The 26,909-nt window shown below is 39.3% G+C and overlaps 1 protein-coding gene across 1 annotated transcript in view; it reads left to right on the top strand.

Moving 5' to 3' along the window:
- The window catches only part of SLC35F5 (solute carrier family 35 member F5), a 51,748-nt gene extending 26,209 nt beyond the window's left edge, over positions 1-25,539 (top strand). The window contains exons 11-19 of the mRNA XM_065413585.1: positions 618-699; positions 2,956-3,043; positions 4,511-4,575; positions 4,950-5,054; positions 8,619-8,778; positions 14,298-14,388; positions 23,678-23,832; positions 24,801-24,889; positions 25,481-25,539. Coding sequence (XP_065269657.1) covers positions 618-699; positions 2,956-3,043; positions 4,511-4,575; positions 4,950-5,054; positions 8,619-8,778; positions 14,298-14,388; positions 23,678-23,832; positions 24,801-24,882 — 828 coding nt within the window. The 3' untranslated portion in view covers positions 24,883-24,889; positions 25,481-25,539. The remainder of the gene's footprint in view (positions 1-617; positions 700-2,955; positions 3,044-4,510; positions 4,576-4,949; positions 5,055-8,618; positions 8,779-14,297; positions 14,389-23,677; positions 23,833-24,800; positions 24,890-25,480) is intronic.
- Positions 25,540-26,909: the final 1,370 nt, after the last annotated feature.

The raw sequence follows: 26,909 nt of genomic DNA on the forward strand, positions 1-26,909 counted from the left end.
ATTTTACAAACATTTAATCCTCACAGAATACCTGTTAGATAATTGATCTGTACACTGTATTATCTCTATTTTGGAGATGCTTGTTTGTTTGTGTACTTAAGATGTTATAGGACCCCAGTATATGAATCCGTTTAAATGGGATGATAATTAATTTAACCTTTTTGAGATTTATGGAAATAAGTAGTTTCTCTCAGTTTTTGCAAACAGTTTGAAAATGATGACTTCAGACTAAGTTGTTAGCTTTTTGGTTGTTGCTGACTTGCAGTTGCTATTTTCACTGATTATCTCTAGTGTGTATTTTTTTTTAAAGTCTGCAATAATTACTTTCTTGTAGATGCCACTGAAACTGTTCATGTTGTCTGTTTTCACCTCTGCTACTTAGTGCCTCTGCCTCTTCTTAATAACAATTAGAAATTGATATTGTTATTTATAAGACAAAAGGACTTCTGTGAAAGCCTTGTTCTGATTGATTTTTGTGTATACTGGTTCAAGTGATAACTCTGGTAAATATAAAAAAATCTAAAAATTGCAGGAGTTAATACACAGGCAAAACAGACTGTTTTAATACCTTTTGTGATTATCCATTTATTCATTAAACTACTTTCCTTGTTCTGCAGTGGTTTTTGGCAAACTTCTCTTATCAAGAAGCACTCTTACATGCACAAGTTGCCATAGTTAATATCCTATCTTCAACCTCTGGTAAGATACCAAATGTGCATTATAAGAACTACTGAAATAGCTGTTTATAAATTAGAGCTCTTTTTGTTATGCCAGCACTATTTCATTAAATTGACTATTATGTGTATCTTTGAGAAGCATAAAGTTTAAAAAACAAACATGATAGCTTAGAAGCATTCCGTATATTGTTGCAAATTATTTTACCATCTTTATGTCTTACCACTTTGCAGCTTGCATTCTTTTGTCTTTATATAGCTCTGCAAGTACATTACATTTTTATAGTTAGGATACTATTTGGACTGTAGTAGTTGCACGGAAAGCTGACCTTTTAGGTGGCTGCAACTTATTCTTTAAAAAAAAAAAAAAAGAAAAGAAAATAAAATCTTTCACATACAGAAGAAATTTTTGTTTTAAAACTGAGCTACTTTTCTTGGACACGGAGCCACACCTGAAATCGATGTGCAAAATTTCCTTGTTTTTTTGTCTTTAAGCTGATCACTATTGCAATTTCTATACACTTTTAAGTTTTAATTGGTATGAGAACAATAATAAAATTTACAATGTAATTTTTTTTTAAATGGGGAGGGGGAAAGCAGTATACTCCCATAGACTATATGTAGGCCTTGGCTACACTTGTAGCTATACAGCGCTGTGAGTTAAACCTGTCTTCGTACAGCTGAGTAGGGAAAAGCGCTGCAGTCTGTCCACACTGACAGCTGCCAGCGCAGTGATGTGGCCACACTTGCAACATTTGCAGCTGTGTTGGGAGCAGTGCATTATGGGCAGCTATCCCAGCATTAATGTGGCTGCAACGTGCTTTTCAAAACGGAGGGGTGGGGTGGATTGTGACAGGGAGTGTGGGGGGAGACGGAGTGCTTTTTGGAGCGTCAGCTCTCTATTTTGCAAGTTCCGAACTCCTGGCCCCCTGCTCATTCATTTACTCACTCAAAGCAAGCTGCAAACTGTTTGCTTTTCTCTGTGATACGAGCTTTGAAACCGGCACTTCCGCATTCCTGCAGCCTGTCACAACAATGGAGAGGATAGCCACTCCGCTGCAGCTGTTATTCCTCTCGGAGATGTGGAGTACCTGCAGCGGTGTACCCAGGGAGATACAGCGCTGTAAGTGCCCTGCCAGGGTGGACGGGGAGTGAGTTACAGCGCTGGGGTAGGCTTTACAGCGCTGTAACTTGCAAGTGTAGCCAAGGCCAAAGTGAGTATTGTGTATGTGATCTGAACCAAATGGCACAGCTGCTGTGCTGCAAAGAGCTGGTGATAATATGACAGGTCTGAGCTACAATAACCCAAAGAAGGGTGGGAGTGAAAGTAATTTCAATGGAGGCTCTGCTATATACCCGGACGCTGGTCACTGGAGGCATTAAGGACATAATTCTAATTTTAGTTTTGTGAATTTTACACTTGCAGATCTCCTTTAAGGGAAAAAAAATCTGCTTTTGAACTGAAAACAAAACAAAAATCTAGCACCCTTTCAAGTTTGCAACATAAAAACAAAGGTTTATTTTACAGTGGTAAATTTGCAGGGGATGTCATAATTAGAACCAGTCAATTCCACTGTTTGGAGGGGTGAGAAGTAGTACCAGGCTACAGTGTTTTTAGGAAATGGTTACTCCCGCCATTGAAGTGTCTTAATTTAAAACTATATGAGCTCTTTTTTTGTATCTTTCCTATTTCCGTTGACCCAAAAACCATAATCTGTTCCTACTATGGACATCAACAAGTTCTCTAAATAGGTTTTTTTTATATGTTCAGTGAGACTGTCTAATTTTATCATAGCATGACAGACACTAATTGCTCCACAGTTTTGCTTTAACGTGTAATTAGACTGTCTTTCAAAGATGATACTTACATTTATCACAACCCAAAAATAGTGCACTGCTTTAGTTATTGCTATTTAAAAAGTGTAATTCCAATATACACTGGTTTTGACATGGGCTGATTTTTTTTTTAAAGACTTAACTGAGTTTATTTCCTTTGCATGTTTAAATTGCAATCTTCATTTTTGTTAAATGTATTTTTACTTATCTGGGGCATAGATTTTGAATTTCAATTTAGACACTGTAAACATTTCAGCATTACAAGAAAATTAGAGACAGACTGACATACTAATTCTGTTGCAAAAATTCAGATTAAAAGTATGGAAACTAATCTGAAGTGATTAGACAACATTTAAAATAAATTGAGATAGTGGTAGTACAGTTTATTGAACAGGTTAGTAATAAAGCTTGAAAAGATGTTACACCTTTTTATTTTCTCTTACAGGACTTTTTACCTTAATCTTAGCTGCAGTGTTTCCAAGTAACAGTGGAGACCGGTTTACCCTTTCCAAACTGTTAGCTGTCGTTTTAAGGTAGGAATATGAACTCTTAATCTCCAACACCCCTTCTCTGACCCTACCCCTAAACAAGCTGGTACTTTTTTAAGCTGTTTGAGATAGTTCAATTTATTTGGTGAAGAATGTTATTTCAAGAGTAGCAGATCTTGGCAAGTTTTTTAAAGAAAATAAAATGTCGAAGAGTGCCTGTTTAAAATTTCACTTTTTTTTGACAACTGCTCTGACCAGGAATCTCCTCCCTCTAAATATAAACCTTTCTTTAATAGAATTCCCTATATTCTAGTTGCTGAAGACTAAGTAACTGAGGATTAGGGTTAAGACACTGCTGGAACCTTGTGGTGTTACTAGTCTGCTCTGGAATGACTTGTTTTGCTATATATTTTCATTTGAACCCATTTTTGGGTCAGATGACTTTGGTGTGCAGCATTAGGGAGCTAATTTGAAGTTCACCTAATTTTGACTTTTTTTAATGTTTGTGTCTGAAAGTTGTGTGCATGATACTTAAGTAACTTCTAAATATTTAGATGGGTTAGGAAAAATGATGCTGTGATATATAGGTAATCTGGTTAGTTTCACAGTTTTGTTCTGCTATTATTCAAAACTCTCAGCTGTCAGATTTTATAGATCTGCTCTGAACTATTTTTTTTTTTTTTTCTTCTCCACTCTCTGTCAGTGGAGTTTTGGTCAAGTATATAGTGTGTATACGAAAATGGTGATATGCTTCAGATTCTTTTGTTTTATTAGTCAGTTAAAGTGAATGTACCGCTCAACTGTAATGGGCAGGACATCTTTAAGCAATTATGTTTTAGTGGTCATTTAACCTATTTTAAGATATAAGCGTAGGATTTGGTTATAAAATTATTAGATAATAAATGCTAACACATTTCTCTGATAGTTAATTTTAGATTTTGTTTTAATGCAGATGGAAAGCATTAGATGTTTAATGAAACTTAATATCGTGTGGAAGCAGTAAAAGAAAGAGAGGGTTTAAGTGCAGCCATTTAAGTGTCAGAGACAGAGCAACTGTTCTGTCAAGGCTTAGCCTGATATCGCGAGACCTGTAGAAGCAGGGCTCACGTCAGAAGCGCGTGGAAAACAGCAGAATAGTCAGTGTGACCTCGCCTTGAGATAATGATGTTTGAGAAGAGAAAGTGAGAAAATACTGGAATAGATAGCAAATACCCTAAATAAAATGCAGATGTTTTTAATTAATGCACATCATTTGTGACGTGTCAGCTTTGTTCTCAAAGGCCTGATCCATAGTTCAGGGAAGTCAGTGCAAAGAATCATATTGATTTAATTGAGCTCTGGAGTAGGCCTTAAAGCACAGGTTCACCAAAAGCTGGGTTCAGTCTAATTACAGATATCTAAAAACTGGTGTCTTTATTTGTTGCTGTGCGTGTGTGAGACAGATTTAAAAAAAACAAAAAAAACAAAACAAAAAAACTGGTATGCCTAATAGTTGATGATGTTTTTTCCTAGCATTGGCGGTGTAGTACTTGTTAATCTCTCTGAGTCTGAGAAAGCTCCAGGAAGAGGTACAATAGGTATATTAAATATTTTTTTAAATTTTATACTGTAAATTGTAATACCAAGATAAATGTAAGTTTTTTTTAAACTGCTCAAAACTACAGGGTGGGAGAAGGAAATGCAGTATAAATCTGTCATGTATTAGACTCTGGAAGATTGACTGCTGAAAGTGGCTTGTTTTGAGGAATGTTTTTTATTAAATACCCTTTCAATATATGCATGTAGAGGGTCATATCTTCATAAGTTTAATTCATTTTATATAGTAATGGATTCTATAATAAACTATTACAATTAGAAAATTGCCCAGTAGAGGGATTTAAGTATGATAGTCAGATTCATAACACTATGCCTAACCCATTTGTCTTAAAATAATATTTTTCATCTTTTACAGGATCCCTATGGTCTCTTGTAGGAGCAATGCTGTATGCTGTCTATATAGTTATGATAAAAAGAAAAGTAGACAGAGAAGATAAGCTTGATATACCAATGTTCTTTGGTAAGAACAGCAATATTTTAATATAGCAATGACGATATTGAAAACAAAACTTTCATTTATAGAATGACTAAGTCCCTTGCTCTTCAGTCCCCAATCTTATAAACACTTAAACATGCATGTAAAGTTAAGCATATATGTGTTTACAGGTTTAGGGCCTTAATCTTTTGAGTATTCTCAGTACTAGTCAATTCTTAGGGCCTGATCCTGAGGAGTGTTGAGCAGCAGCACTCACTGTAGTCAATGGGAATCTCAGGTGCTTGACACATCTCCGTGTAAGGCCATCAGTGATAAAGTGAGTATGCCTCTGTTGCTAATTCCTTTGATGTATTTTTATATTGAATAAAAACTGGATTGGTATGCTGAACTTTTTGTTGTAGTGCAGGTTTTGTAGTGAGCAGTTCAATATGGTCACTTCACTTTGCAATGCCATAATTTCTGAAGTCCAAATTGTAAACCAGAAGCCATATATGGTGCCATAGAGCCTTACTAACCTGCAAAAATGTAGTGTTCTGTCCCTGCCTCTGAGCAGATTTAATAGCAAAATGCTATTGTGAGTTTTCACATTAGTAAAATTTCAAATGTACTAGTATATCGTGAAATATAAATAAAAACTAAATGATGAAATAAATGACCATAGTACATTTGTGTTCAGTTGCTTGCTAATTCACAGAAATCAGTAATTTGCAGTGAGTCTCCCAGTCTTTGTGCTAATTAGTGAGGCTTTAAGGAACTATCTGCAAAATTAGTAATCTGCAAAAATATCTACAAAAAGTGGAAACATGGATGAATTGCTAAGGAGGCGTACAAAAGAATGTTATCAGCATGTAGGGACAAAATTAGAAAAGGTAAGGCACAAAATGAGTTACACCTAGCAAAGGACATGTGGCAATAAGAGGAGGTTCTTTCAGTACGTTAGGCTCAAGAGAAAGATGGAGAGTGTAGGTCCACTACTTAGAGGGAAAGGAGAGCTAACTAATGCCATCAACAAGGCTGAAGTGTTTTATGCCTCTTTTGCTCAGTCTTCATTAAAATGGTTAATTGTGACCAGATACTCAATACAATCAATATTAACAACAAGGGGGAAGGGAACGCAAGCCAAAATAGGGAAAGAACAGATTAAAGAATATTTAGATAAGTTGGCAGGCCCTGATGAAATTTATGATAGGGTACTTAAGGATCTCTGGGAAATTACAGACCAGTCAGTCTAACTTTGATACCTGGAAAGATAGTAGAACAAATTATTAAACAATCAGTTTGTAAGCACCTAGAGCAAGGGTAGTCAAGAAATTTGGACCTTGACAGAATATAGGCTACTCTTGACCTAGAGAATAAGAGGGTTATAAGGAATAGCCAGTATGAATATATCAAGAACAAATCATCCCAAGCCAACCTAATTTCCCTTTTTTGATAGTGTTACTGGCACAGTGGATAGGGGGAAGCAGTAGATGTGATATATCTGGATTTTTAGTAAAGCTTTTGAAATAATCCCACATGACTTTCTCATAAGCAAACAAGGGAAAAGCATTTTAGATGAAATTACTATAAGGTGAGTACGTTTAGTGGGGTTCCAGAGTCTGCTACTCTGCTACAGTCCTGAGTCTGCTACTGTTTAATATTTGCATTAATTACTTGGATAATGGAGTGGAAAGTATGTTAATAAAATTTGTGGATGACACCAAACTGAGAGGGGTTGCAAGCACTTTCGAGGCCAGGCTTAGAATTCAAAACTACCTTGACAAATTGGAGAATTTGTATGAAATTAAATAAAGACAAGTGCAAAGTACTTCACTTTGGAAGGAAAACTCAAATGCACAACTATGAAAGAGGAATAGCTGGCTAAGAGGTGGTACTGCTGAAAGGGATCTAAAGTTTATAGTGAATCACAAATTGAATGAGTAAGCAATGTGTTGCATTTGTTAAAAAGGCTTGTATCATTCTAGGGTGTATATATAGCAGTGTCATATGTAAGACATGGGAGGTAATTATATTATTGTGTTCAACACTCGCAAGACCTCAGTTGGAGCATTGTGTCCATTTCTGGGTGCCACACTTTTGGAAGTTGTGGATAAATTGGAGAGTCCAGAGGAGAGCAAAAAAGTTGACGAAAGCTTTAGAAAATCTGACCTATGAGGAAAGGTTTAAAAAATTGGTCATGTTTAGGCTTGAGAAAAGAAGATTGAGATGGGGGCCTGATAATGGTCTTCAAATATGTCAAGGACTATTATAAAGAGGACAGTGATCAATTGTTCTCCATGTCCACTGAAGATAGGACAAGAAGTAATGGGCTTAATCTGCAGCAAGGGAGATCTGGATAGGTAATAGGGAAAAACTTTCTATTTATATGGGTAGTTAAACTCTGAAATAGACTTCCAAGGGAGGTGAAATCTCCATTAGAGGTTTTGAAGAACAGGTTGGACAAACACCTGTCTGGGATGGTCTAGGTTTAGTTGGTCCTGCTGTAGCACAGGGGGCTGGATTTGATGAGCTTTTGAGGTACCTTCCAGCATTACATATCTATGATTCTGTTATTTCACTTGAGAAACAGAACTGTTGTCCCAATAGATAAAGGATTTGCTGATCCTCGTGAGGTAGACCATATTTTTATACCATCACCTTTTTCATTGGCAATACTATTAGCATTCCTGTGGCAGTTACTTTTATCAAAAAGTTAAGGTATTGAATATATATTTTAGTTGTCCTGTTTAAAGTAATTTTAATAGTTGGAAACAAGTAAAACCAGCACCATGTGGTCAGCTAGTTTTTCCAGACCCACGAATAAGTTGTTCATTGACCACCAGTGGTTCATGCACCAAGCTTTGAAACCCACAATAGTAGTCATTAACCTGGAATTAAATTCCCAATCTTTTTTTCCAAAGTTTGATCTTTTAGTTCTCTTTTCACATGTAGGCACTGACAACCTATTTTCTCAGACCATATTTTCTTCTTATGATCCTTGTGTAACTGTCCAAAGCACCCCTGTTTCAAATGAACAGTTGGATTTAATCAGGAGCGCTTACTGACCAGCACCACTTTTTAAAAGTCCATGGTAGAGCTTTGTTGTTGTTTTTTTTAAACTGTTTTATGTCTTGTTACTAGACCAGCTGTCATACTGTGACCCTGTGTTGGAATTGAAAAAAGCTTCAGGAGTCCTTCTCAATAGTTATGGGACCATCTCCCATTTAGCCATTAAAAAATGATGATGGTTGTGACACCCTAGATTCCCCATGCTCTAGATCATCCCTGTTGCTAGTGTAAATTTTTTCTTGTTGGAATCTTTAAAATGGAAGATTGCTTTACTTGTGGAAAGCCAAATACGCATTCTGAACTTGGGGAACTACTAAAAGTATCGCATATTGTAAATATTTAAATATTGCTTACCATTTTCAGTTAAAGATTCCTGTATTCCTTTTCTCAGGAATAGGAATAACCTATCAAGATAGTTTTTCTGCAGCTCTTGCCAGACATTTGGACTGTAAGGGAAGCCAAGTAAGGGGAGAAGGAGGTAAATAAATAATTATGATGAAACTGAAAGGAAACTAACATTAATTTGATTTTTATGTTCAGGTTTTGTAGGCCTCTTTAATCTGCTGCTGCTATGGCCAGGTTTCTTCCTACTTCATTATACTGGATTCGAGGCCTTTGAGTTTCCCAATAAATTGGTATTGATGTGCATTGTCATTAATGGCCTTATTGGAACAGTTCTGTCAGAATTCCTCTGGCTGTGGTATGTATTGTTTACTTCATGTAAGTTGTCCTCTGATACATTACTTAAAAACTGTGAGCTGCTGCGGTGTCAGAATGATTAGGCTGTGTTTTTGTTTTCCAGTGAACGGTAGAGGCAGTCTGACTTAGAGGAAGTCATCTGATACATCATAAAGTACGGTTTTAGAGCCGTTAGCCTGATAATTGTAAAGAGAAAATGGCTTGAGATTATAGAAAGAAACTAGTGTACATATTATTTAGGACTAAGAAGAATAAACCCAATAGTTTAATAGTTTTATAATTGGCAAACAATATAAAACTTTTATGAGGAAAAATGAAGAAATTTTGAGGATCCTGTTTATACTGAAATTGTAGTGTTCTTGTGCTGATTTCTGCTGAAACAATACACTTACGGGAAAAAAGGTGGGCATTAATCATCTTGGATTATCTGAGTTTACATTATAACTATTATTTAAATTCCAGGCTCTTGCAATATACTGGTAATGCAAGAATCATATCCAGTAAATTAAGTACTTCCATAGTTTAAAAGTTTAACTAAATTAGATCTTTGAAAAATGATTGTACTGGTATCTTATTAGCTTGCATTAATCACTAGGAGATTAATTGTGGATCAGCAAGTCAGTAAATAAAGGAAATCTAGGATAATGTGTAATGCAGATGGGTCAGTAACAGTAGGAATTGAACCTGAGACTTCTGGGTTTAAGACCATAGTCCTCTACAGCATGAGCAGAAGAACTAGGATCAGAGGTTCTTCTTTGAGTACTTGTTCATGTCAATTCCAATCAGGTGTGGTAGACCTCAGAGAGCTGAGAGTGGTATGCCTGGCATGCCAGACTTTCCGAGCCCACCTAACAGGTAGATGTGTATCAGTCATGACAGACAACACCACGGCGATGTTTTATATCAACAAATGAGGGTACATGCTCCTCTCCCCTTTGCCAGGAAGCCCTCATGCTGTGGGATTCTGTGTAGAGCACTTGATACAGCTGCAAGCATCGTACCTCCCTGGAGTACAGAACGAGTTGGCGGACCATCTTAGCAGGTCATTCCACGGCCACGAGTGGTTCCTTCGCCCAGACGTCGTGAACTCAATCTTCCATCAGTGGGGCTTTCCCCAGATAGACCTGTTCGCCACGCGATGCAACAGGAAGTGTCAGCAGTTTTGCTCCTTCCTGAATCACAGCCCAGGCTCCATCACAGATGCATTCCTTCTCCCCTAGAGAAGCCATCTCCTATACACGTTCCCGCCCGTCCCTCTTGTTTACAAGGTGCTCCTCGCGATACAGAGGGAAGAAGCTTCAGTGATATTGATAGTTCCAGCTTGGTCCCACCAGCACTGGTACACATCACTCCCGGAAATGTCCGTGGAAGCTCCAGTTACCTTGCTGCTCTTTCCGGACATACTAACTCACGATCATGGCCGTCTCCAACATCCAAACCTCAAGTAAGTCCACCTCACAGCATGGAAGCACCATGGCTGAACCCAATGGAGCTTTCTTGCTCTGATCAAGTCAGACAAGTTCTCCTTGGCAGCAGGAAACCCGCCACGAGAGCTACCTACCTTGCCAAGTGGAAGAAATTTTCAATCTGGTCGGCACAGCACCATTAGTCTCCGACGGTCGCCTTGATGTTACTTATACTGGACTATCTTCTCCACCTCAAGCAGCAGGGACTGTCTGTGTTGTCAATTAGGGTTCACTTGGCTGCCATCTCTGCCTTCCACCCACACGCAGAAGGATGCTCAGTCTTTGCCAACCCATTGGCCAGCCGTTTCCTTAAAGGTCTCGACAGGCTATACCCGCAGGTCCGACAGCCTGTTCCAGCTTGGGACCTCAATTTGGTCTTATCCAGACTTTTGGGGCCGCCATTTGAGCCTTTGGCGATGTGCTCCCTGCGCATGTGCTCTCTCTCTCATATACAAGGTGGCATTTCTGGTAGCAATAACCTCAGCTAGGCGGGTGTCTGAGCTCAGGGCCCTAACTTCAAAGCCTCCTTACATGGTATTCCATAAGGACAAGGTTCAGCTCAGGCCTCACCCGGCTTTTCTCCCAAAGGTTGTCTCCCAGTTCCACATCAACCGGGACATCTTCCTCCTGGTGTTCTATCATAAGCTGCACTTGAGTGTCAGGGAGCAAAAGCTTCACTCATTGGATGTCCGCAGAGCACTAGCTTTCTACATCGAGAGAACTAAACCATTCCAAAAGTCTGTCCAGTCATTCGTGGCAGTGGTGTACAGAATGAAAGGTCTTCCTGTCTCTTCTCAACGGATTTTGTTGTGGATCACATCCTGCATCCGTGAGTGCTACAACCTGGCAGGGGAGCCTGCTCCTTCAATCACTGTGCACTCCACCAGGGCTCAGGCCTCTTCAAGGGCGTTCCTGGCGCAGGTCCCCACCCAGGAAATGTGCAGAGCAGTGACGTGGTCCTCCATATACACTTTCACCACGTGCTACGCAATCACCCAGCAGGCCACAGATGATGCAGCCTTTGGAAGAGCAGTGTTCCAATGAGTGGACGACTCCGCTCCACCTCCTGAACTTGGGCTTGTGAGTCATCTGATTGGAATTGACATGGACAAGCACTTGAAGAAGAAAGAATGGTTACTCACCTTCTTGTAACTGTTGTTCTTCGAGATGTGTTGTTCATGTCTATTCCAATACCCATCCTCCTACCCCTCTGTCGGAGTAGCCAGCAAGAAGGAACTGAGGTTGGCAGGGCCCTATATTGGGAACCATGAAGTCGCAACTCCAGGGGGCGCCCAGGCCGACCCTGCGGATGCTGCTAGGGGGAAAATCTTCCCGCTGTCGTGCACGCAGTGCAAACACACCTGATTGGAATGGTCATCAACAACACATCTCATAACAACAGTTATGAGAAGGTGAATAACTGTTTTTTGTGCAAGGGTTTTGAATTGAGTGGCCTAGTCACTGGAGGGTTACTGAGCCACACTGCGAAGGTTACACATGCACCACAGAGTATAGGCTCTTAGTATTTTGATAAGTTTTATTTTAATTATTTGACAGGATATTTTGAAATATTATACACCATCTTGCTAATAAGAGACATCTCTCTAGTGATGGTATTAAATCATTGCTGAAAAATGATGCAAGATTGCTAAATGGGGGGGGGGGGGGGGAAATTGCCAAAGTGTAGATTAGAAAAATATTCTTTTGTTGTAACACTAGTTTGAGCTGAAACCATTTAAATGTTGAGATCCCAGCTCCTACATTTAAGCTAGTGATTTTTGTGGCAATGCAGTGAATGAGAAATCTCATTTTGTCCCCAAACTCTCCCTAAAATATTTCTAAACCCAAAGAATCTTAGGATTCTTTGAGTTAACATCAAACGTCCTTTTACTCATGCAAATAGTCCCAACAAGACCAGTTTTTTGTTTTTGCTTTTTTAATTACACTTTTCTGTACGTACAACGGCATAAATGCATAAGCTGAAGAGCCAAGTGGCAGATTTTGAGTCTTAATTATTTGTTTCTTCATATTTGTAGGTTTGAATTAAACTTCGTACGACTTAATTTCTGTGTGGTTGAATTACTTCTGTATTTGGAATAACTTAAAGTTGGGTCATAGAAAGTACCTACCAGTTAAGTGTTGTGAATGGGAGCTGGAAATTTGGATTTGTGCATTTAATTCTGGGGGAGTGGAGAGTGCTTTTTGCTGCTTTATGCTCTATAAACAAGACCTAACATTTGTTTGCTTCCCCTCACTCCCCCCATCACCCCTCTCAAGTATTTTTTCTGCCCTTTTTTTTTTTTTTTTTTTTTTTTAACTTTACAAATATCATGTCCAGTCTGTTGGTCTTTGTTTTGCTGGAAGTTTCTCTGAAAAGGACCCAGTGGCTTGGAATGGGGGTTCTCTCATTCCTTAATTGAAGAGCCATGTGCATTAAATCTTTACCCAAAAGACTTTTCCAACTGTTTGATCAAACTGTTTGAGTTTAATAGGTGTTAACAAAAATAAAACAATTTTGTGATGTGAATAAAAATCACATCCCCTTTCAATTAACTAGGTTTCATATGCATAGCTTCTGTGATGTCACTCCTGCCAGGGCCGGCTCCAGGCACCAGCTTACCAAGCAGGTGCTTGGGGCAGCCACTTCAGAGAGGGGCGGCACGTCCAGCTGTTCGGCGGACGGTCCCTCACTCCTGCTCGGAGCGAAGGACCTCCCGCCGAATTGCCGCCGCAGATCGCGATCGCGGCTTTTTTGTTTGTTTGGCTGCTTGGGGCGGCCAAAACCCTGGAGCCGGCCCTGAATCCTGCTAATTCTCTAGTTATCCATATAATTACACAGGAAAGACTTAATTGAATTTTTAAAAATAAAATAAAAAAGATTGATATTCTTAAAGTTAAGGTCTTGTTTAAAGTTGGTAATTAGTACTGGTCAGATAACCAGGGGAGAGGGGGTTGTTTTCTGTGGAAAACTTCAACATTTTGGCCAAAAAACTGAAAATCTTCAGTGGAAAACAGAAAATTTTGATTTGGTAATGTCACTACGGTACATCATAAGAGATGTAGTCTGTCTGGTAATTTGGCCCACAGGGAGTGGGGCGTTGAGGCACCTGGAGTACATCTCCGTTGAGGCAATGTGGTGGCATTTCTAAATAAAGTCCTGGCATTTTTCAACCAGAAACTTTATTGGTGTGGGGATTGTTTGGTAGTGGGGTTTTATTTGGGGTGGGTCGGAGGGTAGGGTTTTTGGTTTTTAACAGGTCAGTCTGTCAAAAGTTATTGTGGGTTTTTTGTTTGATTTTTAGTAGAAAGATCAATTTTCTGTTGAAACAGTTTTGATGGAAAATTTTGACCAGCCCTAGTAATTAGGAAGTTAAATTAAAATAGAAAAAATATATCTGGTGCCCTCTTTGTTTCTTGATGATGGAGATAAAGAAACAAAAAAGGGTAGAAGTTATTTTTTTCCCCCCAGATTACCCCTAAAACTTCCTAATTACTGATTTTGATAGTCCACAAGCATCTAATACCATTAGACTCATGAATAAATAGGTAGTTTAGTTTAATGAACAGTATTGACTGAAGTGGGAAAATAAGCATTTACAGAGTTATTAAATCAGTGATTCTTTACATGACAAAGCAGAATACCTCTTATGAAGATATCTGTTTGTCAAGCCTGGTTTTACATTTGGGATCATTGACTTGATGGATCATAGTGTCTAACTTACAGCCTTTCTTAATATCTTAGGTGCTGTTAACTTGATACCAAAATGGCTCAAACTAGGCAAGCCTTACTCTAGATCTTTTGTTGGGCCAATAATTCGTGAAAGAATACTTCAAATTCACAGTAATTCCATGAAATGTCTTATTTTAAAATATATATATATTCTGTGGCTCAGTCACTTTCACATTGAAGGTGTCCTGCAAAGGACTTTTGAAAACAAACCTTATGGCTTTACACTTAAAACAAACCTTAACTAACAGATAACCTTGATTAAATCTCTTCTGCACTTTAAAGTATTTGTCTTAATTTTTAAATAAGACTTTTATATTTTTTTAGGGGCTGCTTTCTTACCTCATCATTGATAGGCACACTTGCGCTAAGCCTTACAATACCTCTGTCCATAATAGCTGACATGTGCATGCAGAAGGTAATGTACACTTGATTACTGATAAGATTTGGGCATTATTAACAGGCCTAAGTAGGTGTCTTTTAATACAATGCCAGTGTTAAAGCTGAATGTACACAATGTACAGTATTTTCCTGTTACTGTTAATTATCAAGACTGAATTGTCTGTCATCCTTGCTGTATGTATCTTAATCTTGTTTGTTACTGCATACTTAATTTGTCTTGCTGAAATACAACTTCAATGAAAAGTAATTTAAATCACCAAACTCTCTCACTTCAGTTCCCTTACCTGGTCTAATCATTTAACTAAATCTGTAGATCAGCATGTAACAACATCCTTAAATAGCAACTTAATAGTGTAAAATCCTTTCTGTGCCCTGTATATCTTGACAATATTCAGTTAGTGATGTAAAAAACCTGTAGGTTAATGTCTGCAGAAGATGGACAATTTAAAGCTTAATCCTAGATTTTATGAATACGGTAAACATTAAATTAAATTTGTAAATGAAGAGGTCCCAATTAAAAAAACAAACACCTTATTTCCATGGGTATTGTGTCATATAAGTTAATAACTGTGAGAGAACACTTCATGTGATTAAAATAAATATCCGAAAATAGTGTGTTTAGAACAGAAATGAGCCACAATTTTTCGTTTATATTCCCCCTCAAACTAAATTGTCTAAATTTTTGTTGAATATCTTATTAAAATTAAATCATTTTTGTCATGATTTTCATATAAACTTTAGCTGTCTTTCTGAATGTTTGACTGTAGTATTTTATCAATGGCAAGGAGTCCTAAATTCTTAATTTGTTTATATGAATTATAATCTGGATTCAGTGTTATCATAACACAAGAATGAGGGGTCACCAAATGAAATTAATAGGCAGCAGATTTAAAACAAACAAAAGGAAGTATTTCTTTCGCACAATGCACAGTCAACCTGTGGAACTCCTTGCCAGAGGATGTTGTGAAGGCCAAGGCTATAACAGGGTTCAAAAAAGAACTAGATAAATTCATGGAGGATAGGTCCATCAATGGCTATTAGGCAGGATGGGCAGGGATGGTGTCCCTAGCCTCTGTTTGCCAGAAGCTGGGAATGGGCGACAAGGAATGGATCACTTGATGATTACCTGTTCTGTTCATTCCCTCTGGGGCACCTGGCATTGGCCACTGTCGGAAGACAGGATACTAGGCTAGATGGACCTTTGATCTGACTCAGGTATACCCGTTCTTATGTTCTATGTATAGTAACACATAATATATACATACGTGTTGAGTACTACTTTGTCTTCATTTTCATTCTTGTTTTACTTGACTCAAAGCTCTCCATCTTACAGGTTTGTTTTTCTGTTTGCTAAGATCATGGGCTCTTAAAACTTTGCTGCTGCTCCTAATGTTGGAGCAAATAATTATTCCGTTTGGCTGGAAAGTCTAACTATAGCAACTGAGATCACTTGATCTGTCTCTACAATACCTATTTAACTTCTTGGAATAGCTTTCAAAACTAGCACAAGTACTGCTTGTTCGGGGAGGAGAAAGCATACATTTGTGCATAAGTGATATGCCTCACAATTTTTGAAATTAGTGCATATATTATCTTTCTCATCTGTATCGTTAATTCTTCTTTGTACTCATTTAAAAAAAAAGATGGATATTGATTAAGTGCATTTTGTACTTATCAAAGGGAAATCATGAAAGCTTCCTTTATGTTCTGACAAATTTAAACAAATGACAGCAATGACTAACGGTTAGTTGTAATGTTGCTAAATAAGTAGGAAATCCTCCTTTCCCTTAAATAATATTGAAATGGTTGACGTTCTTTGGTTTAGATGGTAAACCCTAAAATGGATCAGTAAGCAATACAATAATTTAAAAGCAGCTTACACTTATAGCAATTCCCAGCTCAGAGGATCCGGACTCACTTTGTAGACTGGATTCATTTCACCCATTGAAGGATTCCCTTCACCCATTGCATTGAACAGCAGCTGCTTAATGCAACAAAACAGTGTAAGGCAGGTCAGGAAGTGGACGTATACTCTATTCCGGGGTGGGCAAACTTTTTGGCCTGAGGGTCACATCTGGGTATGGAAATTGTATGACGGGCCATGAATGGCTCATGAAATTGGGGATTGGGGTGCTGGAGGTGTGGGCTCTGGGGTGGGGCCAGAAATGAGTTCAGGGTGCAGGAGGGGGCTCTGGGCTGGGGCAGGGGGTTGGGGTGTGTGTGGGGAGGGTGAGGGCTCTGGCTGGGGGTGCGGGTTCTGGGGTGGGGCTGGGGATGAGGGGTTGGGGGCGCAGAAGGGTGCTCCGGGCTGGGACCAAGGGGCTCGGAGGGCAAGAGGGGGATCAGGGCTGGGGAAGGGGGTTGGGGTGCAGGAGGGGGAGCTTACCTCAAGCAGTTCCCAGAGGCAGTGGCATGTCACCCCTCCGGCTCCTACGTGGAGGGGCAGCCAGGCCGCGGTTCCCGGACAATGGGAGCTGTGGGCACAGCGTGCGGAGCCCCTTGGCTGCCCCTATGCATAGGAGCCGGAGGGCGGACATGCCACTGCTTCTGGGAGACCCTAACCCCACTCCCCAGCTGGAGCGCCGGAGCAGGGCAAGCCCTGGACCCCACTCGAGGACCAGATTGAAACGTCTGGAGGGCCGGATGCAGCCCCCAGACGGTAATTTCCTCCTTCCTCCCTCCCCCCCGCTCTATTCAGTTGAAACTGTACAAGGAATATAGGTAGGCAGTCACCCAAATTGTACATTTGGGCAGCTCTTTGAGGGTGAACTCACTTATTCTTACTATGATGTCACAATATATTTAGTTGCGGAAACCTGTGGCTATTAATATTCCAAATGTCCTGTATTAACTCAGTTTGCCAATTGCTGATCACTCCCACCACTCGCAGTGGAATTTATTTTCTTCTGAAGTGGGGTCTTCAGTCCAACTTTAGGTAATTTGTAAAATCTCAAAAGATCAAAGCTCAGCCACAAAGATGATGATAAAAGTACACTAACAATTCCTTATGTACCCCACAAGAAAAATTACTTGGATCAATTTATACATCATGGAGATGTCTTGAGTGAACACACAGGTTTCAGGTAAAAATAACAGGAGTACTTGTGGCACCTTAGAGACTAACTTAGTTAGTCTCTTAGGCCTTGGCTACACTCGGGACTTCACAGCGCTGCCACGAGTATAGTCGCACCGCCAGCGCTGCAAGAGAGCTCTCACAGCGCTGTATGTACTCCACCTCTCCGAAGGGACTAGCTTGCAGCGCTGCAAGCGAGTGTGCAGCGCTGCAGGCGCTGATTACACTGGCGCTTTACAGCGCTGCACTCGCTGCGCTCAGGGGGGTGTTTTTTCACACCCCTGAGCGCAGCAAGTTGCAGCGCTGTACACCGCCAGTCTAGCCAAGGCCTAAGGTGCCACAAGTACTCCTGTTCTTTTTGCGGATACAGACTAACACGGCTGCTATTCTGAAACAGGTTTCAAGTGTTACTTGTGGTTGTTCAGTTTACACCACATTTTTAGCCCAGGCTTATTTTAAAAAGTAATGTATTAGCTCATTAGATAACTTATTACAGTAGCTCATTAAATTGCAGTTTTTTACATTCCTTTTGAAATATTCTTTTATTTGCTTGCAGAGGGTCTGTCCCCATTCTGATACTTAAATGTGGGGAGAATAAAGCTGATCACAAAATTTTCACAGGGAAAATTTTAATTCTGATGAACAATTTTGATCTTTTTCTGTGTGTATTTTTTGTCCATATTTTTGTTTCATGTTGACTTAATGTCTCTTTGGGATTTTTTAATAAACTGAAAAGCTTTGTATTTCTTTTTTTTGAACTTGAAGGTTTTCCCCCCCCATCTTCTCACTTTTCCCCTCTACTGGAAAAAAGGGGTAGGAGTGTGTTGGTGGAGCATGAGCCAACTTTATCTGACTGTATTTGAACACTTTTCCCACTCTTTCCAATTGGAAAACCAAGTGGAGTTGTGGTGAGAAGCAGGTGTCTTTTCCTGCTGAGACTTTAGAACTCTTTCCTCCTAATTCTGCCACAGCCATTGCTCTGTGTGAAGGGGGATGACTCTCAACTCTGCTCTTTCTAAGCTCTTTGGCACTTAGAGGCCAAAGTGTCAAAAGTCTGAAAGATGTTCCCCTTCCCAAGAGCTGCATGTCACATGATATAAAGTCATTTAGTGACATAGAGAAGAATCTCCTCAACAAGAGTGGACGTTACAAGGGCAACGTTAAAGGCCTGGTCCACACTACCCCCCCACTTCGGACTAAGGTACGCAAATTCAGCTATGTTAATAACGTAGCTGAATTCGAAGTACCTTAGTCCGAACTTACCGCGGGTCCAGACGCGGCACGCAGGCTCCCCCGTCGATGCCGCGTACTCCTCTCGCTGAGCTGGAGTACCGGCGTCAACGGCGAGCACTTCCGGGATCGATCCCAGAACATCGATTGCCTGCCGTCGGACCCGGAGGTAAGTGTAGACGTACCCAAACTCACCACGATCATGCAGCTAGATAAAAGCCCTGATTTAGAAAAGGAGCATTTACACTTGTCGCTAAGACCATCCCCATCTGAAATGTCACTATAGTCTTGGAAAACCATTCAGATGCACAAGGATATCAATGCGTTCCTCACAATGTGTGGACAACATGATTTGCATAATAAAACTTGAAAATATAGTCTGTTATTTCAGTGACGTGTACCTCTGACCAACGTTCCTTGTAAACTGCATGCACATGAGGCTGTGTGTGTCACAAGTGATGCCACTCACAAATTCCTCTGTTCCTGGGGTGGGCATTGAGAGAGCTGAAGTGGTGACTAAGGGCTCCCCAGCTGTAGGGGGTGGAGGTGACAGTGGGACCCAAAGGGGCTGGAGCAGCTGCCATGGTACCCAGGAATGGACCAGGGCTGGGAGCAGTTACCCTAGGCAAGAGAGATGCAAACCCCCTCTTCCCTGTCTGGAGCCAGCTGCCTCTACCTCTGTTCTGAGTCTCCTTAGCTCCTCTCGCTCCCCAGGGAGAGCACCCACTTCTCTCCCCCTCCTATCCCTGGCACTCTAACCCCCCACTCTGTCCCACTGCCCCACATCTCTCCTGTGCCTCACTGCCTCTGACACCCTCACTCCCCCTATCTCTGACTCCCTCATTTCCCTGGTCTTCATACAGAGCACTCACCCTGACTCCCCCCAACATGCTGACTTCCTTCCACTCCACAGGCAGAGCACTCCCTCCTGTGCCTGAAACCATGAGAGTAATCTTGCCCAAGGACAACAATGTAGTTCTCAGTGAAGTTTGTTGTTTGCTCAGTACAAAGAAAACTTAGAGGAAACATTTCTACTGTCATGTGTCTCGTTAAAATGCAGGTCTTCCTCTGGCTTTGTTTATTGCCTTATTTTTATGCAATTACATGACATTTTTTAATGGCTATTTCCCAAAATACAGTATCTTCTGGAAGCTGCTGAGCACTCTGAAGACTGGAATCAGTTTTTATTTTGTTGTTTTCCGTTATATAGGCTGACTTTTTCCCAAATCTTATTTTTTGGACATTGGGTTCAGCAACATCTGTATGTGTTGTGAAGTCTGTTGTAGTGACATTTTAGGTGGGCCAATGTTTTTGTGGTAGGTTATTTTAAAAAGGCCTTTCTTCATGTGAAATGCCAGTCGCCACAAGAAAGAAAATGACAAGCATTAAAATGTCTGAATTCAAACCTGAATAATAGTAGTGGAAGCAGATATGAAATATATCCTTTTCTATTTGGAAGAAAGTGAAAATGTTTTCAACTTTAGGGTGCAGCTTTAGGATGTTTTCAACTTTAAGTGGACAGAAACTCCAACTAAAATAAATTATTTCATGTGAATAAGCTAAAGCCTAGGCAAAACAAGCCTAATTGTCTTGGTCTTGAAACTTAAGCAATTCATATGAAGGACACAAACAAACATTGTACCAAGAATATTGTACCAAGTAAATGAAAAGTTCTTCAGTAAATCAAAGTAATTCTTCTCCACAAAAACAAGAAGAATTTCACTCCAGTGCATGTAGGCAGCTATATTTATATCTTTGAAGTGTAAAAGGCTCACAAGCTTTTTATTATTTTTCATATTCTGAGGCAATTTGTTTAAATTTAGTCGCGGCAATGGTTGAATGAACAGGAATCCTCTTCCGTAATTCCCAGAAAACTGGGACAGTTTCTTCTCTGAAGTATAAACCCAAATAGATTCTCAGCCCAGTCCTTTAAATAAATAGAATTTATTCTGTATAAGCACAAAATACACAAAACCACTGCAGCATCTGAAATGGAAGAGACAGCATTAAAGCAATGTTGCGTGACAGATGCGAGGCACACTAATGCAGAAGCAACAGATAGTTTCTTTTAACTTTCTAATTATTTTTATGGCACTCATCACTATAATCTGAACACTTGTACTGAATCTGTTTGACATTTATAATATTAATAAGCCCAAAACATTTAATAACAAATCTCATTTCTTTTACTCTCAGCTCACTTGCTCTTTCTTCTTTTCCTTATTTTAATAAATCTTTTTCTACCTCTGCTTTCTCCGCCTATCTGCTGGCAACATCTGTCTTAATCCTAGTCCTTTGCACATATCCACTCCTTTCCCTCCCTACCTTCCCTAACCCTTTCCATCCTTCAGGCACAACACCCTCTGACCTCTTTCTTGCTCTTCTTTTCCTGCTCCTTGTGGATTTTCCTGTTGCTTTTATTTCTGACTATTATCCCTTCACCCTCACTGAAAACTGCTGCTGCCTCTGGAGTCTGCCTTTGGCTACCCTTTTATTAGCAATCTGTCGCCTCCTTCACCTCCCCATAGACATTGCCACCAAGAAAGGTGGTAATGGTGTACGGGTCTTTCCCTCTTCTGTCTTACTTCCTTTTCAGCTTCAAATTGCACTTTCTAGTTCATTTTCTCCTCACGTGGCTGTCATCTACCATCCAGGTTTCTGTCTGCCTGTCTCTTTCTCACACCTAATTAACACCATCCTGATTTGACCTAGGCAGGCTATGTCTGTCTTTGGTTTTAACTTGTGGCTGGATGAGTGCTGAATTCTTCCCTTCCTTACCCTTCAGTGCCTTCTATAATTGAGCTGTTCTGGATAGAACTAGCTCAAGGGAGCATTCCCTCTGAAACTGGGTCTTCAGGTTGGCTGTGTTCCCCAGGAGGCATAAGATTTGCCTCTCTCCTAAACACAGAAGCTCTGAGGAAAAGGGAAAAGTACTAAAATATAAAACACTTGTATGCTTTAGACATTACAAGTCAAACTTGTTGCAGCTATTAATAATACTAGTTATTATAAAGCACTTTTCATCCATAGATCTCAACATGCTTTACAAAGGAAGTTGGTATCATAATCCCTATTTAACAGATGGAGAAACTGAGGCACGGAGAGTGAATTGACTTGCACACGGTCAACCAGCAAATTAGTGGCAGTGCCAGAAATTGAACCCAGGTCCTTTTAGTCCTAGTCCAGTGGCCTATTCACCAGGTCACTCTGTCCCCCGTGTTTTTAATGTACCTTTTAAGCTTGTTTATTTCAATTGTTTGAAGCTAGTCTCAGAAATTAATGTGGACACTAATCAATTCTAATAACTGCAGATATAGATTCCTAAGAATGAGGTGGTATCCATACTCTGTCATTAAAACCCCAAGATTTCTTATCACTGTATAAGACTTCATTTTTTTCCACAAGGGGGAGCCTTGTCTATGGTTAATCAGCTTTTTCCAGCTAAAAAGAAGCTTTAAAGGGAGTAGTTCTGCTTTTTATTTTATTTTTCTTAAAAGGAACAGACCTTGTAATTTCTGTTTTGAAGCTTTACATATGTAATAGACATTCCAGATGCTCAGGCTAACTATTACTACCCTGGAGTCAGGTAAAATCTTGTTCATCTAATTTATGGCTCACTTTCAAAACAGGTGAGCAAATAACTTAATAAAAAGTGCTGTATTTCCCCCCCACACACACTCAGGAAGAACAAATTCTTGTTACTTCCAAAATTATTAGCTTCTCATGCTTTATTTGGCAGACAAAAATCAGAACTTCTTTGCTAGGACCACTTCCAAGGACTTTTCTCTTCAGTTGCTGTTGTTTGTTTTTATTTCTTTAATGCACACATCTCTGTCTCTTTAAATGGGCATTTGGGGGCACAAATTGCCCTGAAATATTTGTTTTTTTTCCAGCTAAACTGTTGGTCAGAAATTCAAATCTAGGTGGAGTAGGTACACCTTTACCTCGATATAACACTGTCCTCGGGAGCCAAAAAATCTTACTGCGTTATAGGTGAAACCGCGTTATATTGAACTTGGTTTGATCCGCCAGAGTGCGCAGCCCCGCCCCCCCGGAGCACTGCTTTACTGTGTTATATCCGAATTCGTGTTATATCAGGGTAGAGGTGTATGTTGTTTTGTGACGTTTCACTTGGGTTGTCCATACAGTTGTTTCAGGGCTTGGAAAATTCAGTTGCCTGCTCATCTTTGGCAATTAAACTTTCATGGATTAGTGCCATCAAACTTGTACAGGTTGGTGGAGAAACAAAGAGAGTGCTTCCATTTTTTCAGCATCCAGACGTAATTTAGGAGAGGGGAGATGCACACCTATTTTCCAGAGACTGATACGGAAGATGGAGTCCCCAAAAGAGGGTTTAAGGACAGTATCCTAGTATGAATCCCAGCACATCTCTTTCCATGCCTGCGAGGAGTGTTGGCTTCTCACCTGAATGTGGTTCCACATCAGCTTTTAGCTAGAAGATGATGTTCTCTTGATATTCTGTACCTAGTAGAGTTTCTAAGGTCCATGAGTGAATGAGTAAGGGTGAGATCATTTGAGAAACTAGAAAAGAGAACCATGTTACCAGGAGGAGAAGGGAAGGAAATGTAGGTGGAGAACCCAATGTAAGGAGGTAAGGAAAAAAGGGAATTGAACACAGTGGGTGACTGAGGACATGATGAACCAAGAGATCTTATAGAAAATGTTAAAATGCAAAAATTGTAACATTGGTCAGCATTCAAAGGAACTGAGACCCAACACGGTTTACAAATAGATTTTATTTTTTTTCTCCAAGTGGAAATGTCTTAAACACATATGCTGATACTATTGTAGCAACAAAGGAGCTAATAAAGTCAACTACATTAGTAATTTACAGTCTTGATGCAAGTTAGACACTTTTAACAATAACAATAGTAGACACTTCTCAATTTTATGGCAGTTGTCACAAATGAAAAAAATCAAATGTTAAAAGAAACTACTATTGTGCTTTGTTGGATAAATTATATTCATGCTCTAATTCCAGGTGCAGTTTTCCTGGTTATTTTTTGCAGGGGCAATCCCTGTATTTTTCTCATTTTTCATTGCAACTTTCTTATGCCATTATAACAACTGGGATCCAGTGATGGTAGGAATCAGAAGAATTTTTGCCTTTATCTGCAGAAAGCATCGAATTCAGAGGTATGATCACCTATTGTAACTTCCCTAACTTTTTATTCCACCTTCCCTATGTATCCTACCTCTTTCAGAAGCCTCAGAACTCACACCCTGGGTTTTTTGCCCCCTCCCCCTCTTTCCCTCCTTTAAGAGGACCTCGTTGACTCTTTGATTAGTTACCAGTGTAATTCTTTATCTCCGTTCTTTTCCCTAATATCCAGTGAGGGCAGAGACAAAATTATAAAAATCCCTGTGACACGGTTGTCTGTCCTTTAAGGGCCAGAGGTCTGGGTCCTGCCAACCCTATTCATTAATCAGGTGCAGCTGAAGGGTGGACATGTGTTCCGTATAAAGAACTGGCCTGTCAGGAAGGAAAGATCGGCAGAGGCTGCAGGGAGTCCATTGGGAGGGGAGGCAGTGGGGAAAAAGAGCCTCCTGGGAGAAGCCCTGGGAAGAGGAACAAGGAGGAATCCTGCAACAGGCCTTGAAGCAGGATGGAACGAGAGAGGCAAAGGGGAAAATCCCCTAGTACTTGTAGCCCAGTGGGGGTGGAAGAACTGTTGTTTGTTCTGTTTGTTTGTTCTGTTTTTTTATCTATGTTTGGAAAATAAAACTGCCTGGAAAGAGATTTTGGGTATGGCAGTGAAGTTTTCATGGGCTGGGGATAAGCCACCATCTTAAAATCCCATTGTACTAAAAGAAATTTTTCTGCAGTGAATATGCTTTACAGTTTTGCTTTTGCCTAATTATTGTTACCATAGTATTTGCTATATTTCTGAGGCACCAAATGGCTATCTATAGATCTTAATTATGACCACTCTAGTACAGTATATGTAATTCACCGAAGTATTTAGTTTTTTTAATGAGCACAACTCAAGATAATACGTAACTCTTCTATAGCATTACCATCCTTACTATTCATGTCTCCATGTCACAATATAACCAGTTTAAGATTTTCTGTAATTACAAAATGAATTTGATATCTCTTTAAGAATGCCAGAGGAAAGTGAGCAGTGTGAAAGCCTCATCCCTATGCATAGTGTTTCTCAAGAAGGAGAAAACTGCTGTTCATAGGCAATAGGTATGTTTAACAAGTAAACTTCAAAAGGTATAGTGAATACGTTCAAACTCTTAAGTCAATTTTTTTCCTCTTGAGGTTGTTAGCACCTTACAATGGACTTGCTAATTATTCCATTACCTTCAGTAGTTTTACCTGTTTTATTAACTCTCATTTGCATGAATTAAAGAAGGAGCTCATGTATGTTACCAGTCTGCCAAACAATCATGGGAATTAACCTGTGCAGGCACAAAATTTACTCACTTGCTCTTTATCATGATTGATACTCTTCCTTGAAATAAATAAATAAAGCTGCTCTCCCTGACAAGTGAGTATGTAGAATTTTGCAAAGCTAATATAACTAGAAATGCAAGATTTAGAAAAATGTGGTCATTTTTCCCCATATTCTAATCATTCCTGTTTGGCCTCGAAACAAAATATATCCCAGCTGTACAAAATATTTGCAATCTATTTTTCACCATTCCGCTTGCACAATTTCAAATACGTTTAATACTATGACTGGAAAAGGTATAGAAAATGGGAACTATAGGATCAAAATCAATACAATTAATCCCTAATGCATAGCATTAATAATTCTGTTTTCATTTTTTTCAGTTTCAAGATGGTTTCATACTCAGCGAAGAGACAATCTCCTGGAAAGTCTATAAGGAACCATATTTCAGTGCCTATTCTACATTTGGGGAAAAAAGTTTCTTTTGAAACTAAACTTTTATTTTCCTATAATTGCCTGTCTTCATCTAGTTCTATCAACGAACAACTTCACTATGTGCATATCACTACAACTATAGGAAATCCCAGTCCATCTAAACAGCCAATCTGCCTTATAGAACTCAACTTGAAATTACTTGATATAATCAAGAAAGCAAACGCTGGTCTGGTGATTTTATTTTTTGTTTTCACATTTTTGTTAAATGCTGGACAACAAGTTCTTCAAAAATTACTTTAAAAATGAATACGTTAATAAGTCTGCAGGTCATCATTTCTTACAGGCTCAGATGAAAAAAGCTAAATATGTAGCTTACTTGTAATAGGTACGGATTAACATATTTGTATAAAGTCTATTTGAATATTAACACATGAAATTAGAAAAAATATCTTAATTTATTAAATAAGTACATTTTTGCAACTGTTAGAGCAGGATGTATGCAAGTTTCTGGAACACTACGTATATTGCTTTATCCCATTTTAAAAATCCTTGTAATAGGAAAGGGTGCTTTGTGTTTAAAAATCTGCTATGACCTAACAATCTGAAACTTTTAAAGAAGTGTTAGTATAAAAAGGTTATGTATTTTTAAAGGTGGTAATTACCATAAATTTGGCTGGACAAGCACTTGATGTAAAAGTTCATAATTCAGAATCAGTCTCTTTTTGAAAACGTAATAGTCAAAATTATTTAATATGTAAAATTGTAAATAATTCCAAGATGCCATCTGCACAGCTGCTTATTTGAGGAAAAAACCATGAAGTAGACTTCTAAATTTTGTAGTTACTGTCTTAATCTCCACTCAAATCTTCCAAGCAATTTTAAAGCTAGAGATAATCATGTTGACTTTGTTTTCCTAATGAAATTATTGTGTAATGGCTAACTTTCACTGTGACCTGAGTTTTCTTCCCTACTGCAATGCTGCTGTTCTGTTTGGTGCCGAAAGGTAACGAATTAATAAATATATTCACAAGAATCCTGAAGACAGTCGTTGCCCTCTTCAAAAAGTAAAATTTGGTAACTTTGGCCAAGGGGTATTTACTAATTTATTTGGTCTTTTAGTGAATTGTCATGCTTATAAAGAGTACAGATGGACTTTCAGTCAAGGTGACTAAATCCTCCAGATAACTACAAAACCTACACTGACAGTGCAAGCTTTCTCATGCTGCTCTGCCATTTTGTCTCAACCCTGTTCTGGAGGAACTGAGGTTTTTCTAGGGATAAATGTCCATTCAGTCTTTGATCTCTATATTACTCCCACCAATAAGGATACTAATTGTGGAAATGGTGGTGGTGATTTGGTGAGGTAAAGAAAAAAAC

This window comes from Emys orbicularis, chromosome 11, assembly GCF_028017835.1.
Source record: "Emys orbicularis isolate rEmyOrb1 chromosome 11, rEmyOrb1.hap1, whole genome shotgun sequence".
In the NCBI taxonomy this organism is placed as follows: Eukaryota; Metazoa; Chordata; order Testudines; family Emydidae; genus Emys; species Emys orbicularis.